Source organism: Dromaius novaehollandiae, chromosome 2 (genome assembly GCF_036370855.1).
Source record: "Dromaius novaehollandiae isolate bDroNov1 chromosome 2, bDroNov1.hap1, whole genome shotgun sequence".
In the NCBI taxonomy this organism is placed as follows: domain Eukaryota; kingdom Metazoa; phylum Chordata; class Aves; order Casuariiformes; family Dromaiidae; genus Dromaius; species Dromaius novaehollandiae.
Genome location: NC_088099.1, coordinates 58542495 through 58560259, shown reverse-complemented (window position 1 = coordinate 58560259; position 17765 = coordinate 58542495). Strand labels below are relative to the sequence as shown.

The 17765-nt window shown below is 39.8% G+C and overlaps 1 protein-coding gene across 10 annotated transcripts in view; it reads right to left on the bottom strand.

Annotated features, from left to right (window-relative positions):
- Positions 1–17765, bottom strand: part of HECW1 (HECT, C2 and WW domain containing E3 ubiquitin protein ligase 1) — a 272955-nt gene that overhangs the window by 34424 nt on the left and 220766 nt on the right. For all 10 annotated transcript variants that reach the window (XM_064506615.1, XM_064506619.1, XM_064506616.1 and 7 more), the window contains 7 exons: positions 15825–15930; positions 15528–15624; positions 13393–13476; positions 12282–12391; positions 9954–10074; positions 8451–8564; positions 5291–5443 (listed from right to left, as the gene is read on the bottom strand). In XM_064506615.1, the coding sequence (XP_064362685.1) occupies positions 5291–5443; positions 8451–8564; positions 9954–10074; positions 12282–12391; positions 13393–13476; positions 15528–15624; positions 15825–15930 (785 nt within the window). The remainder of the gene's footprint in view (positions 1–5290; positions 5444–8450; positions 8565–9953; positions 10075–12281; positions 12392–13392; positions 13477–15527; positions 15625–15824; positions 15931–17765) is intronic.

Here is a 17765-nt window from a genome sequence, read left to right as displayed (position 1 = left end):
CCATGAATGCCTAATTGTTAAGAAAAAACATGCTAACTCACTATGAAAACACAAAAAAAGATGTTTCAAGTTAGCATCCCTCAGATCTCCAAATGAATGTCTGTGACTGATTTTGTCTGTTTAGGTCATCTAGCTTTCTATGCAAAGACTGGGCTTTTTTTCACATTTCTGCCTTTGTTTCTACATTTACAAACAGGCAATGAACTAAAAACTCAAAAGCAGAAGGTGTGAAAAGGATTGCCGAGGCAAGTTAGATAAAAGAACAGGCAAGCGATCTAGCCTCAAAAAGCCTGGTGTGGGTGACCATGCCATAACTACAGCAGTCTCTAGAAAAAGGGTGCATTACATTATCCTACTAGATTACTTCTGGGGCCAGGACTAGTATGAAGAAAAACTCTGGCCCACTCAGAAGACACAAAAAGAGAGACCGGATTTCCATGTGACAGCAGTTTGTGAACACAGGGTTTTTTGAACTGAAAAGACAAAGGTACTTTTGTTATCATTGTCAGATTAACTACTCATAGCAGGAAGGGAAAGTTCACAAGAAAAAAAGACATTGTTTTATACTAAGAAGTAGAACTTCTTAAACAGCCAAATATTAAACATCTGAAATTGGAAGCCACATAAACAATGAAATAGCACAGAGATATCACTCTTCGGGTATGGTCAGAATGATAAAAAAATCATCACAGAAAGTGATGTCCAGTTTACCATGTTGTTTAGCTGGAGCAAAGTAGAAAAATAGATAGGATGGAAGATGGCAGACAAAATGATGGCCTGAAATCACAGAGAATCATGGTGTATCACAGCATGGTTAGACAAATTATTCTATTACAATACTGACTGAATGAGATGCAGTGAACAGATGCTAACAATTTTCTAGACCCATTGAAAAAGCACTATGAAGAAGACAGGGAGTGTAACCAGTGCCCCATGTGAGGATTTGAGACTACGCAAAGTCTCGAACTAGCTTTTGTTTTCCCAGAATTTAGAAACACATTTCCTCCATCTACTATGCTGTTTAGATGCAGGATTCTTTTTCTCTCAAGGTTGATTTATCCATCCAATTGTTCATTCATTTACTTATTTTTGGTGAAAAGGGAGACCATAATATTCAAATCTTCAGTCTTCAGTCAGGGATAAAAACCCTGCCCCAACCCCTGTCAATAGGACTGGATGCCCTATTTACATTATCTCCAAGAGAAAGGTGCCCTATCTTCCCTTTCCATCTACAGAAGCCAAAATTAAGAAGCATCACTGCTCATAGCAAACTTGTATCTGAAGTGCCTGAGGGAGTTAGAAGTTTATTTCCCAAAAGTCTTTCCATCCCTAGAACAGAGATAGTTCTTACCTACCTTTTCCAGAGGTTTGCTGATAAATATCAACATCTATCATCTCCTTATACCCTAAGAGCCCTCTGTATTGTATGCAATTGTATGTAATCTAACAGATTTCATCATTCTGAATGTCATAAGAGGAAGAAAGCATCAGAAACAACATCAGAGCACAAGTATCTTTGTATATCCAATAATACTGGGATCCTGGACCCCAGTGCTTCAGTGCTGCAGGCAACTGAAAGCCACTCTAAAATCTTTCGAAGAACTGTTTGCACGGAGGAAAGTGAGAAGCTAATGTGGCAGGCTACTGGGAATCTTTATTAGTACATAAGAACTCAGCATTATGGTAATGACCAGGAGCTTTACTGAATATTACCTCTAACTTTGTTGGAAGTTGTTAAAGAAATGCCTAATATTCCCCACTGCTCTGTCTCTCAACACGCGCTAGACCTTGAATAAAACCTGAGATGGATCCTTTAGTGACTCACCCCATTTCAGGTGCCCAAAACACCTGACCAAGAACAAAGAGAAGAATATTCTTTTCAATGAAATAATATGTCTGCCACCACATTTTGCCCACTTCTTTGGGAAGGTAAGACTACCTTAAGCAGTGGGGGTACACAGTATTTTAGAAGATGCTTTCAAATATTCAAGCAAAGAGCTAGGCATGTTAACTAGATTAGACAGAATAATTCATTACTGGCATGGATTAAAATAAACTGTTCTGGCTATGAATTTGAGATATATCCTGTAGCAGGCAGATAAAAATGTGTATCATCAAACGTTTTAGATCTAGAGAGATGTAACTGTGTCCTTTGAGATACAGGAGTTTTTAAAATAATTTTTTAAGTTTGAAAACATGCAATATTTTATATTTTGTCTTCAGCATGCACATATGTGAACTCAAGGAAAAAGTCTTATTCAATGGACGCTTGCAGGAAAGGTGTTAAATCTCAGTTTCTCCATAAATGAGAAATATTTTCCAGTCATTATGTCTCTTTTTTTCACTTGGCAAACATACAACCACTCTGTGCTTTGATGTGCTCATTTTGGGCTCAGAATGTTGTTTGTACAAAGAGCAAGGCATGAAATAAGCCATTAACAGGGGCAGAGCTGTAACTTTTGGGCTGGGGGAAATAGAACAGCGAATTTCTCAATTCTGCCAGTATGAAAAACACTTCACATCTTCACATGTTCTTAGATGTGTTCTATCTCAAACTCACCACTGTTCACTTAAGAGAAAATGTAAAATAATTTTGTGGGAATTTCTGTTATTTCTTTTCTTGCTAGAGCTGTTTCTTGTTATATCCGTGTCTTGCTAGACCTTGCAGAACTACTATACAGAAAAACATTTCAAGGACAAGTTCCACATAAATAAGAAACCTCACAGTACTGAAAGGTATACAGTTCAAGAAGTCTATAAATCTGAAACAATTGCAATTGTGTGCTTTTAGTGATTGACATCAAACTTTAAGCTTTGAAAAATACTACAACTATTAATTCTCTGTGACATAAGACTCTCAAAACTGATTCATCCATGTATGTTAACTGATATCTCATAACAGAGTTGGGAATGGGAAAAAATCTTTCATTTCTTGCATGTTAGAGAGCAAGGAGGCTCTGCTGGAACCCTATCAACAGGTAAATTTTAGCAACAAAAGTTTTAGCACCAACCTCGATGACAGCAAAGTTAGAAAAATGCTGAGGACTTTAGAAAACCCCATTCCTCATGGACAAATGATCACAAGCAAGTTAGTACACCATCCTCAGAGAAGTTAGCCTATGTACCCTTACTAGAAGAATCATATTCGTTGAGTTTTAACAACCTTGGTCCGATTCTATTGCAGCTGACTACACAGACTTCTGAATAAAGTGCTTTAGCATTACACGTGTATGACTGTGATCAGTCAACACATACAGCATGAAAAAGCATTTGGAATGTCTAGATATCTAAAAGCCAATTGTGAAACCTATCAGACTAATTGTAAACTGCTGTTCTCAGACAGCTATTTCCATAACAGGTTCAAGAAGTATTACTTAGCACTTACTGGATTTCTTATCTTTCCCTTGGGTTCTGCAATCTTGCCCTATTTACATTGCCTTATGTACAAACCTCTTTGTTTGCAGCATTTATTTCGGTCCACAAGCCAAGGGACTTCATCTCTTTGTTCTTAAAAAAACCAAAAACAAATAAAAAAACCCCAAATGTCCAAATGCTGAATAACATTTTGAAAACAAGAAGGGCCAGTATAGATAAATATATCTGGAGGAATACCATCCAAACAGTCTAGGTGCTACTGATTTCTGAGTTAGGTGCTAACTACTATAGAAAATCCTATTAGGTGTCTTTCTGCCTTTTTATATGCGCGAGATACCTTCAAAATCTGCCTCTTCTCAGCTGAAATCTCTCAATGAAGAGAAGGACAAAGCAAGGAGACAGTGCAAAGTATATGCTTCTTGCAGCAGAGTTTATCACTTTTGATGAGAAAACTGCAGCTGAACTCTGTTCACAAAGACAGTATTTATACTGGAGAAGAGGCAGGGCCTATTTCAAACACTGCTGGGTTAACATGGCAACACCTCTTGGAGAAGGAGGCCTGTGTCCAGTTAGCTCACAGTGTGGGCTGAATGATCTTGGGTTTGCATCTCCCTGAATGGTTCTGTAGCTTGGAACCAAAATGCACCTTCACAAACACAGCCTCCAAAATCAGGAGTCTATCAATATTGCCTTTGAAGTCAAATAAAGGACTAGCTGAATTTCCTATTGAAAACTGAAACTGAGACAGCCATTGCCTAATGCTTAACCAATGGACTACAGTGGGAGACAGAAGAGCTGTAAGATCCAAGCCACTTTCTTCCTGCTAATGTCAGCATAGAAACAGTCTAGTGCAAGGATCATGGTCAGCATGGTGCTCCACTGCTGGGAGTGATAATAAAAAAACAGTTCAGAGACCACTGCTAGGTCCTAGCAACACCTCTTTCTTCCACTGCAACCTTATGAGAGGTGATGGTGCGCATAACCATTTAGTTGTTCTTGATCTTCTGCCCACTGTAAGCCAAAGCAAAAGGGGAATGGTTTACAGGAACAGATGGACATGTGCTATTTGCAATTCAGAAGGGGCCTTAACTGCCTTCCGAAAAAGGATCTCTGAGGGGTGCCAGTGAGATTGGTCAGACAAGGAAAAACATCACAGGAAACCCGTGTGTCAGTGTTTCTTTGACACAATGAAATCTCACAAGGGATCAAATGAAGCCCAGGGTTGGTAGCCCATGGTTCACTGAACCACATTTTAAACTATCACAGGGAAAACAACTCCCAGAGACAGAGAGATCTGGCGGCAGAGAGAAAAATAGAGAGATCACAACGAGCTCTCAGAATTTTTGATAAAAAAAAAGATCAGCAATTTGTGTTTCCACACAAATACAGTAAACTGAAGAGCCTGATATCTCTACCGGCCTTGCCATACAGAAGCAGAGACACTGTCAGGAGGAAAAAAAGGGAGTGCTTTCACCACTTCTTTTTTAAGGCCTGTAGTAGGTATAGAAAGGCAGTGTGGTTCTTGGAGGGCACTGGCCAGCTTCCAAGCACAATGCTTGGAAAGAAAGATCACACATGTTATTCTTAGAAAGGGACTAAGGAGAAGAGGCCTGGATTAAGTAAAGCTCTTCTCCCCATCCTTTTCACGTGCACACAGAGGCATGCAAACATAACATCTCAACTACTGAGAACAGGACATTTTAATAATTGTACCTGATTACACCTTTTTCAGGGCCTGCTGTTGTATTTACACTTACTCCCTCCTTTCCTTCTCCCAATCTGCTTCTCATTTCTTCCCCAAAACAGCAATAATATTTATGTGTAGTCTAGTCAAAATTGAGAGCCTTTGTGCTTTGCACCTCTATTTCTGTATGACTGTGAAAGAATTGTTCAATTCTGCATAAAATGTCCTTACCATTCCAGGTGATTTTCAACAAAGGCAGACATGGGGCTGATCTGTACAGTGTAAGTGTCATTGGCTGAATACTCAAACAGCCCATAATAGGGATTGAAGAGCTCCTGAGACAGTAGGAAGAAGAATTCTCGGGATGGGCCACTGTAGTCCAACCTAAAAAGGAACAGGATATAAAATGAGTACAACTCCTATTTAAGTGGATTTCCTGATTTTTGCCTACATTGGCTGCTATCTAACACCTACCCCTGTGTGGTCAGGCATTTCAAACATGTTATATCTCCTCTCAAAAAATTTGGACCTGGTTGATGGGACAGAGCACACCCTCAACAAGTTTGCTGATGATACAAAATGGGGAGAAGTGGCTGATACACCAGAGGGCTGTGCTGCCGTTCAGAAGGACCTTGACAGGCTGGAGAGATGGGCAGAGAGGAACCTCATGAAGTGCAGCATTCTGCATCTAGGGAGAAATAATCCCATGCACCAGTACAGGCTGGGGCTAACCTGCTGGAAAGCAGCTCTGCAGGAAAGGACCTGGGAGTCCTGGTGAACAACAAGTTGACCATGAGCCCCAATGTGCCCTTGTGGCAAAGGTCAGTGGTATCGTGGGCTGCTTTCAGTAGGGCATTGCCAGCAGGTCAAGGGAGGTGACCCTTCCCCTCTACTCAGCGCTGGTGAGGCTGCATCTGGAGTACTGTATCCAGTTCTGGGTTCCCCAGTACAAGAGAGAGATGGAGACTCTTTTCTGCGGTGCCCAGTGAGAGGATGAGAGGCAACAGGCATAAACTGAAACACAGGATGGTCCATCTGAACATAAGAAAAAGACTTTTTACTGCCTAGCAAGACCAAGTCCCAACAGAACTATGTCTTTTAAGATGGACTGGTAATTCCTCAATTGTTCTAGCCATGCTCTTCTAGTTTTCTGATTGTTTCAAATACGCGTGGCACACCTTAAGTTGTGCTTTGCAGTTCGTTTGCATGATTTTACTCTGTAGAGGGTCACCTTCTTTTCCTTTTTTTTAAACTCCAACTTTTAAATCAAGCTGTTTCCAATTATCTCAACTTAAAAAAAGAACAAAAAAGCTTCATGAATACATTAATCCTAACTGTGATGGATTTATTAAAAACAGATCATCCTGTAATAATGGTAGGTAGGTTTTTCAATCTAATATAAATCTCCATGTAGCAATAAGAATGAATGATTTATAGCCATATATCACGTGTGCCAAACAGTTTCTGAGGCAGGCACTACTTCTGCTTAACAGACACAGAGTAAATGGAAAACTCTGCAGCTGGATCAGAATATTCTATAATGTGCTTAAAGTTATGGAGGCATAATCACAATGGGCTGAATGACTGATTTGTGCAACTAGAAAGAAGATAAAGGGCAGGCTGGCACATCTTCTTCCTGTTTTACTTTTGGAGATTCGGTACTTTTAGCAGCTTTAACTGTAGAAGCATGCCACAATGACAAAAGAGGATGGTAATAAACCCACTTGAACTACTAGTGTAAAACGTAACAAATCTGGCTCAATAGACATTAAGATGCTAGGATAAGACTCACAATGGCTGGCATAAAGAAGTGCAAACAACACCTGTCTATCTTCAAAAACCTCCAAGGAAAGACCCTTCATAGTTTATTTTCAACATCATTTTGGCTTTGAAGCATGGTGGAAGCTGTGGCCATACAGCATCACGCAGCCATAGAGCATCACCTCTTCTTTTCAATAGGAAATTGCTATCTTGGAGTCCCTCCAGTGCATTAAACAGCAGAAACCTTGGGGGAATGTATCTTCAGATGTAAATGAATCAGTGAAGAATGAATAAAACTGCAAATCAAACTGGTTTGTAACTTCTCCTGAGGACACTGTACCACACATAGTAAAAGTTATTAGAGATGTGGGGAAAACCACATGACTCTGGCCAGTGTTAGCATACTAGAATTCTACTCCAAAACACAAACGGAGCTACGCTGCATGTTTATGCCTTACTTGCGAGCCAGTGACAAAACCAGTTGTAAAAGAAGGCCTCTATTAGATGATACTGAATTCATGGAGTATAAAAAGTAGAGTTAAGAAATCCCCTTTTACTGATGTCACTGGGAGCAACTCACATTGAGATTGGTGACTTTTATTTTCCACTGCACCTAACATGTCTCCAGACAAATTCAGCTATGCAGAGGCTCTTCACTTGACATGCTACTTTACAGCTGACAGTATCAGCGGCTGCTGGACCCTCTGACGGCTGCCCCAGAGTTTTACCGTTCTAGTACCTTTGGAACTGAAACTATTCCAGCATCCTGAAATCTTATCCTTGTTTTGCTTTTTTTCTTTAAAGAAGCTTTAAATACAAAGCTATTGAAATAGAATTTCAGGGCTTTGCTACATGAAACACTGGAAATAAGCATAATGGTCTTTCCATTATAAAAGCATACGGATTAAGCCTCAATTATAATGTAGCTCTTGAGGTGAGCAAGGGTGACTTTGAAAGGTTCTGTTTAGATATAGAAACAAAAGGTCAGTGGCTTACTTAAACATACATGAATGGCTCTTGGGTTTGTAAGATCAGCAGAAAGTCTCCTGAGAAAAGGCTTCCCGGAGAGAATTCTATTGCTTTCAGCTTCCAGTTGGGTGAATTAAACTGCAAGGACTCATTTTTTAACAGCATTCACGCTTCTCACTTCACCAGAAACAAGAAGTCCACATATGGATAACAAATGATCATCAGATGGTATGCAACACAAAAATTTTTGAACCAAAAAAGATCCATTTTGAAGAGGTATAGTAATAAAATGGATAAAAGCCTGGTCTCTAATTTTAGTCCTGAGAGTGATTCAGTGTGTAACCACGGGTCTGTAGTTTGTTTCACTTTCCATACAATAAAAACATCTAGGGCAGCAGGATGACATTAGATTTAACCACTTAAAGGGTCACTTTGAGGTATCTCGATGGAAGGTACTATGGAAACATGAAGCATTTTTGCTATTGGGATTTTTAACAGATGTTTGAGCTAATTGAGATGGATCACTTAGATGTAAAACAAAAACTAAAATAAACAACACATAACAAGAGAGGCTCAGTTTGGGCATTCTTGCCATGTTTTGCAATGTAACTACTTCACAACTTAGTTACTTCACAACTGAAAATAGTTAGCAGTTCCCTACCCTTCCTCTCCAACAAACGTGACGTAGAGTTTGTTCCGCTGGAGCTCCTTGCGTGAATAGGCCATTACCTGGTTGAAGGTGCCTTCAAGCAAGTGATCACGTCGTATAATTAACCTGCAAAGGGAGGCAGAAACAGAGATCTAATGATTGAGTCTTGTGTGAGTAGGTGAGGCTGAAGGTAAACAAGAGCTGGATAAGGGACAGATTCATTCTCAGAGAAGTTGATAAATTTGTGTCCACTGGTGCAAAAGCTAGTTGACTATAATGGGTTTTCAGTGAGTTGCTTCATTGTGCTTCTCTATACGCCTCACAAGTGAATTTCTTCATAATGCTGTGATTAGGTTCAAAGTGTAGCTGTACTGCTAAAAGGCTCTCTGTAACACCCTCTACATATAGAAATAGTTCTGTAGAGGGGTCTCTGAGTCTCTGCTGAGTCTCCTGCGTGTATGAAGTGACACTGTTCTGGGACGGGCCCCAAACTTTCCCTGGATTTAATCCAGTGAATGTCCATGGAATTACTGCTTCTGTAGTAGGGTAAGCAAAGGGAGTATCAGCCCCTGTTTATACAACACACCTCTTGCTCCTCTGCCAGCCTCTAAAACAACTTAATGAATAGTGCATTTAAACACCATCTGTGCAAGAAATCCTGCTTGTTCATATGTCATGAACATTTTAAGACAGACCTTTTGGAATGTATTTTGTGTCTGCCTTGGATCCACTTAACAGGACTTTGAAAAGGGATAACCAAAGACTAGGACTCCCCAGCTCTGTAGGAATATTTTGTTGATGACGTTTGCCTGGAATAAATTGCCTGGTTTCAGGCTTTTTTGTTTTTTTCCCCATAACAGATGTGATTTGGTAGGAAGCCAATCTGATGCATAAATTTAACCAGATGCCCAGGAAATACCTTAGAAACATATAGTCCTTCAGCCAAGTAGGATAACTAGCACAAGCAGGTACAGAGTCACAAGCCAACTACCAGGCTGTCTGGGAAGCAAACTCAAAACCCAGGGACAGAGTGCGTCAGAGACAGATCCCCAGAATATATGAACAGAGGCAGAAATGTTGATTGTTCAAATCCAGGAGGGCTACCAACACAAAGAGCTACTGAAAGTCAAACCCACATGGACAAGCTAAAATCTGTACAGTCAAACTCTGGTCCTGAGTTACACTGATATGTAGATTCAAAGGATTTGCAGTTACTCCATCATTACAATGATGTAGTAATGCTGGTAGTAATGTCTAGTTCATTACCATGGACATTTTTCTGAATGGATGATTTTCCTATTGGGAAATTATAGGCAAGAACTCCAACATCTCAAATAAATAGAAAGCCTCTTGAAGGTCACTCTTGTGCAGGATACACTAAGGTCTTATCTTGTCTTGATGACTGATTTATAAACTGCACTCTCTGGTGTGTTTCCCGCTCCCTAGCAGTGATTCATGATGAAAGACCAAGTTATGCCACACTAGACTATTTGAAAGACTCATTATAATACTCACTTAATTTTACCTGGACCTTGCCCATAACCTTTGGCTTCAAGTTTTCGATAGAAATTACGTAGCTTGGCTTCAAAGTCCCTCCTGTATGGAGAGGGTGCTCTTGCACTTGCTCGCTGTAGTCCTGGTGGGAAAAAGAACAGCTTCCTAAAATGTAAGAGGCTTTAAATCACTCCAAATCATGCAGCTGTTGTTTCCACACACTACTGGCTATGAAATGCAACAGGAGCTTTTTACAGGCATATGAAAGATTTTTGTGAACAAATTATTTTATGTTCTACCTGACATTAATTGAGTTGTTCCTATAATTCAGTGCTTCCAGTGACTTCCAGGGGCTACATCTGCTCACTAATGGAATGGTTAAGCTGGCTTTATGTGTGCCCTTCTGTTGCCTGAGCCTTCAACTATGATTGATCTGAATGGAATTTCAGGGATCAGAAAGACATGAGAAAGACTGATGTGCATAATTCCTGGTGATGGTCACTGGTTTTAGGTTTTCTCTCCCTTTTGCACTTTTAAGAGATCTCTCTCCTCTGCATTGTATAGGAGATCTCATTACTTGGCAGGATTAAACCTCTGGAGCTCAAAGTAATGCCTCTATCTTGAGGCTAGTGCCGTGGTCAAGCTGGGAATCAGGTTTCCCAGAGTTAATCTGACTGTATATTAAACACTTCCAGCCATCAACACAAAAACCCTTTGTGGCTTCAAGAAGGACTTCTGTCAGGAAGAAATGCTACATTTTCCTATTATGATTCACACATACAGCAGATTTTCAGCAATTTGGGACGTGTTTTGTTTTGAAGACTGCATTCTCAAAGTAGCTGATTAGTCCTTTTGTATAAACAAGTGTCATGCCATAAAGGGTCAAAGAATGGATCCATGAAATCCCATTTCCCTGTCTCATTAGAGAAGACAATAAAAACAAGCCCTTTTATGAGAAATCTAGCAGAAAATCCTCCATAGGAAGGCAAAAAAAAAAAAAAAAAAAAATCACATTTAGTGGGAGCACAGTCTTGGTTGCCAGGAGGGAAGGACATTACTAATTGTCTCTGCTGGTAAAACAGAAAGGCATATTTACATGTTGTGCAAAGAAAATCCCTTGTGACACTTCTTTTCTTCTATTAGATACTTTTCCCCATGACATAAGAAAATGCTTCTCATGGGCTATGTAACCAGCAGCAGAAATAAGGAAGCAGACAGTATGTTGTCTGAAATTACTATTTGCCCTTCTCATCTTTTCACAATTGGTAAAAGCTCCTGCAGTTCTTTTAACACCCTTCTGACTGGTCAAATGGTCAAATGCTGCTATTTTTGTTTTGCAGGAGACTTATTTCTGGCCTATCCTGATGTAGAGGAGGGGAGTGTATTTACAATGGTGTTCAAACTCTGTAGTGACAACAGGACATTCTCACAAAATATCATTGTCCTATAGACAAGGGTTCAGCATTTAAATTCTGCATATCAAAAAAAAATTTTTTTTCTAAGCCACCTCTGAGATTTGGCCCATAAATTTTGTTTGAAACCAGATAATTTAAATAGACTTTTAAAAAGCTCAGCCAAAAAAGGATTTCTTAAGATCACATTTCTATCCATTCTCTCACAATGGCCACTGGACACAGTCATGCAGTGAGGCTGCGGTAGGGGTTGTATATCTTGGCAAAAGGGAGGCATTTTCTCCTCAAATTTCTATAGCATAAACAATAACTACAGAGACATATCACAGCTGGAAATAACCTTCTCAGACAGCACATCTTTCTGGAAAATATGTTTCCTGTCAAACCTAAGTTAATGGGCTCGACACAGGAGGTCAGACTAGATGATTAAGATGATTCCCTCAGGTCTGAAAACAGATGAGTCTCGGGAAGAAGCAAAGTCTTTAGAACACGGTGTGGAGGAGAGTTAACTTCATAGGAGCATTTTATAGGAGTTAACTTTATGGGAAGTATTGTGATACACCTGTGATTTGGAAGTTGCTCTTTGCTCCTGTCACCTAATACCAGTATCCATGAATGTATTCCCATATCAGTGAGTTACGCTTGGAGATCACCATTCTCTTCTTATCCTAACCCTTTCAGACCATTTGAAAAGCAGGACAATACTTTCTTCTATATGGACAATTCCTAATCTCTGTCTTCCAGCCATTTTAACATTTCAACAAACAGAACAGCAATGGCAACGGATCCAGCACAAAACAGTTTGGTTCAGATTCAAAGTGGGCACTGAAATCAGCAGAGTGACAATTTACATTGGCTCTCAATTTGTTCCCTTGTAATTATTAGGTGGAGAAATAACACAAATGCAAGATTTTGTATTATCTTCCCCTTCCCTTACCTGGAGAATTTTGAGGTGATGAGCAGGGTGAACAGCGAGGAGAGAAACTGTAACCAGGATGGAAAGCAGCCTGCAGTGGTATGTAGGACATAATATCCTCTTCAAAAAGGCTGTGCGGAAAAATGATAGAGAGGTTTGGTTCACATCCATCAGATGAAGGAATATAAATATGCAGTATAGTGCAAGCCTGCTGTAGTGATAAGTTTGGGCAGCTCTCTGAATTCATGGATTAATAAAACCCACAGATTTCCTAAATCAGGCATGGTCACCAGCAACAAAGAAGAACAAAGTGAATTTTATTAGACATTTCATGCTGAGGCAGCGCCTCAGTCTACTGATAGAGAGTTAAGCCCTGAGGATATGTGGTAAACAGGGACAACTTCAGCATGTTGGAAGCGAGTAAAAAGGAGACACACCTCTGTCTTCCAGCTTGTTTTTCTTTGATCACGTATTTTCATATAGGCATCTGCACAGCACTTTGACCATTCGTATGAAGGTGGCAGGAATAAGTGGCAAAGTTCTTGCATTAGGTAGTGCTGTACTGTCTATTTGCTGTGTGAGCCCAAGATCATAAAAAAGCCCTTATCTGTGTTAAATAAAAGTAGCTATGACCCAAAGTTAAAGCCTCATCAACGTTACCCCAAAAACACTCAGGCTTCAGGATTTCATCAACATGACATGGCCCAGCTTGTGTGAGCAATGCTGCAGTGGTAGAACGAAGAGTTTCATGAACAGTTACATTCTTTACTTCTACAGAGAAAGACATGATTTTTTCCTCTTTTTTGAAAATAGGAAACAAGAATGTTTCCATTAAAAGCAAAATTTTGATCTGATCCTTCTTCATCTGCTACTTGATGGTAACAGCCATATTGATCGAGTTGCTGGCTGTGACAGAGTTCTGGTCACTGGAGGCTGGCTTCCAGGAAGTAAGATTTGACTGATGTACTCCGGTGGAATTATTTTGCGTGGCTATCAGTAACAATGAAATCCTATTCTAATGACAAATGACCTGGAAGATTTAACAAAATCTTTTCAATTACGTTGAAAAAAAGCCAGCCAGATTCTTTGGCACCATAAGTAACAATATTATGCTTTTGGTCAAATTGATTACCTCAAGAGGATTACTAAATCTGCATCACAGGACAACTTTTCAAGCCCATGGGTACCCTCTGTCCGAATGTAATGGATCTTCTCCCTGAAACATAAATTATATTATAGACAAGAGGACAAAGGAAAAAAAAAGAAGAAAACATGCCATTATCAAGGCATGAACTATGGACAAAGTTATTATTCCTTAGTATTTTGCCAGTTCCTCTTTCTCTGCTTACAAAAATGGCAAACATCTTAACTGCCCTGATTCATTTTCTAATCTCATTAAACAAACTTGTAAAAAAGAATCTATTTATATCACTCATTTCCTGACCCCAAAGCAAGAGATTTTATATCATATTTTAGAAAACAGAGTGATTCCTAGTCCTCTGCGCTCATGTGTAGCTCTGTAGCTTATGCCGCAGACGGACAGACTTTCGCTTAGTTAAGGCCACAACTCACACACCAATTTTCTGTAATAGTTTCACATAATACCCCTTCCTTTATCTCTGTCAGTCCTGGCTAGCAAATGATAACTCTAACAAATATTGATATCAATAGGTCACAGAGAGGTTATATAGCATATGTATAAAATTATATACTTTCTCAAATAATGAATGCCAGTAAGAGTGGGAAGCATAGGACAGGACTCTACCAGCAGGGTAGGACCATGCAAGATACAGAGTTACACGCCAGTCTATCACTGTGCTTTCAAACATTAGAGTATCCAAGAATATTTATTCTAATATCAAGTCAAAGGTTTCTACCTCAAGTCAAGCATGTGCTTTAGGACCTTGCTAGGTGGGGCTACAATGCTTTGCAGAATCAAGCCCTGTAAAAGATGGACATTTTTCTCCTAAGAGTTTGCGCAAGACCAACAAGCCCATTTCACAAAGGCTACTGAACAGGCATCAGGTGGTAGCTTTGGATCACTCCTGACCTAAGCTATAATCAAAGCAATGACCTGGAGGTGAAGGGCTCAATATCCTGTTACAAATCTCATTACACACTGGCTAAGCTGTCTAGTCCCTATCACTGGTCAATTTTGTTCTCTGCTCCAAAGGAGATAAAAGCATCATCTGTTCTCTGAGGAATAAGAATTCAAATTACAGCTGTTAAAAAATAATAATCTGGAATAATTTGATGGTGAAGATAAAAAATTCTCAGTTACAGAAATCTTGAATACTGGAAGCATTTTTCATTCTCTCTCCCTAATTTTATTTGCATATATTAATTCCCCCAGGAAACAAGTCTAATCCTTACACCCAAAGAACTCCTTGTCTGGCCCTCATGGGTAAATGACAGCCTGGGAGGCCTATCAGCAGAAAATACACTGGAGAAACTTCAAGGTTCTTCTCCTTCCCTCCTTTAGCTCCCCTGCAACAACCCACAGCTGTACTTTTTGCTGCACGGCACATACCAAATGCTTGGGTCAAAGTCTTAGCTGGTGCACACTGGCGCTGCTAACTGGGACTGACTAACAACGGTTCAGTTTCTAGGCCCTGAATTAATTTAACCTTTGGAATTACAATGCATTCAAAATTGTACCGGCTTTTGGTTCCACATTTTCTTTTTTTTTTTTAAATCTACTAGGTTAAAAACCGTAAGAGAGGTGACGATAAAATTTGATTACTTTGAAAAGGACTGTTACTAAGTCATCAGTGAAGAAGAGTGAAGATGAGCAAAACCTATTTCATAATATTCCTATTTCTTCACAAAATCTAGGGTGACTATGTTCATGGCAGGGGTGTAAATCCAACCATGAGGTAAAATCCTGGTTCCACTGAAGTAACTGGTAGCTTTGCTGTTGACTTCCACTGAGCCACAACCTTACCCCTATCTTCTGAAAAGCAAAGTGATAATTATAGGTGAAGCCTGGTTATCCACAGAGTTTCTGCTATTCAGTAATGTTTAGAGTGGATATTAGATTTGTCATTATTTGCCCACGGTTACTTTTATTCTTCTTACTTCTTGGGCAGCTGTAGAAAATAAGTATATTAACTGCTTAGGTTCTGGTGGTCCGTGCCTATTCTTTAATGGTGACAGTTTTATCTGGGGTCTGAGTTCATCCTTTTTATTACAGCAACTAGAATTTGTTTTTTCCACTACAAAGGTCACTTTCAGAACTTGTTTTCAGCAGTCTGGAAGAAAGACTACCTGAGTGCATGATTTCTGGCCAAGCTGGGCTGACGCTCCTGCAGCATCTCAAAAATGTTGGGTTGGCGTAGAAATGCAACAATCTTGTCATTGTAAGCTGGAAAAGGGAAAAAAAACACAGTGGCTTTTCTTTACCATCGAGGGGCCCTTCTGGAGTTCACGATGACTGTGCTGGGGTGCACTGACTGCATTGCTAGCAAGGCACAGGGCAATATGAAGCAATGGATGTGGTTGATGAGTAGTCTTAGAAAACATCTTTGTGAGCACTGCTTCAAAAAGAAAACAAAGCTGGCTTACCCAGAGGCAATGTCTCATGATGGTGCTGGTTTCGAATAGCTGTTACGAGACTGTTGCCTGGTCTGGCCAGGAGAGTAACTCCTCTGTTCCGCGAGACTTCGGAGGCCTACAACAATGGAGAAAGGGAGGAGAATGAGAAAACTGGATCATCAGCAGTGCATTAGTCAGTAAAAAAGGTTTCTGATTTTTACTTCTGTGACTTTCAGAATGGTTCATGATGCTGACTGACTGAAGGACAGAAAGCTTGCATGGAAATTATAGCTTTATACTTCAGCCAGCTTAAAAAAGACAGGTGATACTGTGCTTCCAAATGGAGGGACGCAATTATCCATAGTTATTACACCTTTTCTATACTGCCATGAAGGCAACAGAATCAAGAAGTAAATGCAGGTTAATACAGGGCTTACAGTGATGGAGTTCTCTGGTTCAATGAAATAAAATTTCTGTAATATAAAATACCTTGTTCCAGCTTGATTCCATTTACTTCAAGGATTTTACAGCAATATTAATTTGAAAAAAAGAAACAAAGAACTGCAACATGTTCACTCAGCATTGCTGAAGGGCAATTTAATATTAGGGTAACACGGGAAAGACATACCTATGTAGATGACAGCAAAGAAAAGGACTATATTATCCCCAAAGGTGTGGGGGGGAATCGCCTACCTTGTATTATTAGAAATAGAAGTTGAAGTGTATACACTGAAAGAAGAACATGATCTTAAAAGTAAATAGAAAAAGCAGTAAGAAAGAAATTTACAACTACTACTTAACTGAAGCACTTAATTTAAAGAATGCCATTGTCCTAAACACTCTAGTTAAGGGAATCATGTCAGGAAGGAAGATACATTAAACAGTGGGAAAATGCTTAGATAGCCCATTCTACTGGGCTGATGTCTGTTTCTTTCTCACTGAACAAATTGTAGTACTTGGCAACAACTTCAGAAAGAAATTGCCCATACTCCAATATTTTAAATGCTCAGCTTTGCATCCAAGCAAATAGTGCCAATACATTTTCAGTGCTACAGCCAAATGCCACGTCTTCCAACTGGATAGAAATGAAAACCGAGAAGCTAAATGTGACTGGCACGTTGCCTTAGAACACGTAAAGTATAAAATGTTTATATGTAATAAGATACCAGTCAATGCACTTGATACTAGTCAATACACAGGTTAAACAATGAAAAACTCTAATGATTCTGATTAAATATACTGTAACTGAAAACACAAAACTGTTGTGAAAGTGCATGGTGAACTTTTGCTCCATCATGCAATTATGATTTCACTCGCACCCATTTTATGTTGGTATGTATCTGCTGACTGTAAGAGACTTGTGCCAGTGTCAGAGACAACACAGTCAAGCCTGCAGTGTTTCATAGACTGATGTGCTAATCTTGGCCCAAACCTTCTTGCCTTTAAAAACAAGCAGTTTATGACTGAACTTTGAAGGAGGTCATATACAATGTACTAACTGCGACAGCAACTAATGCCACGGGGATTGCTGCAATTTTAACAACATCTACATTTGGGTTGAAAGCTGCTCAGGTGCAGCAAAAATCTTGGCTGTGAAACTAGCCGTCCTCCCTCTCAAATACTCCTTGTCTAACCCTGTTAAGCAACAGATTGGAGGTATAGTCTTTCTGCTCTCACTGGCTTCTTCTCTAAGTCTCGTCCCAAAGCCTTTGTAGGACACAAGTCCTTTCTGTGCTGTGCTACATCTTCTCCTTCTCCTTTCATCTCCTTGTCACATCGCCATGGGCCTACTGACACTGTGAGGCTTAGGCAGCTCTAATCCTGTGATACTAGCATTGACTGTGATGGGCACCACGTGGCCTTTACGGCATCCACTTTGTGTGATGGAAGAAGAATGAAGCTTAGGTGCAAGAGGAACACTACAAGCCACTGCCACAGCGGACACGAAGCCCTTATGTGAATAGCTGTTTT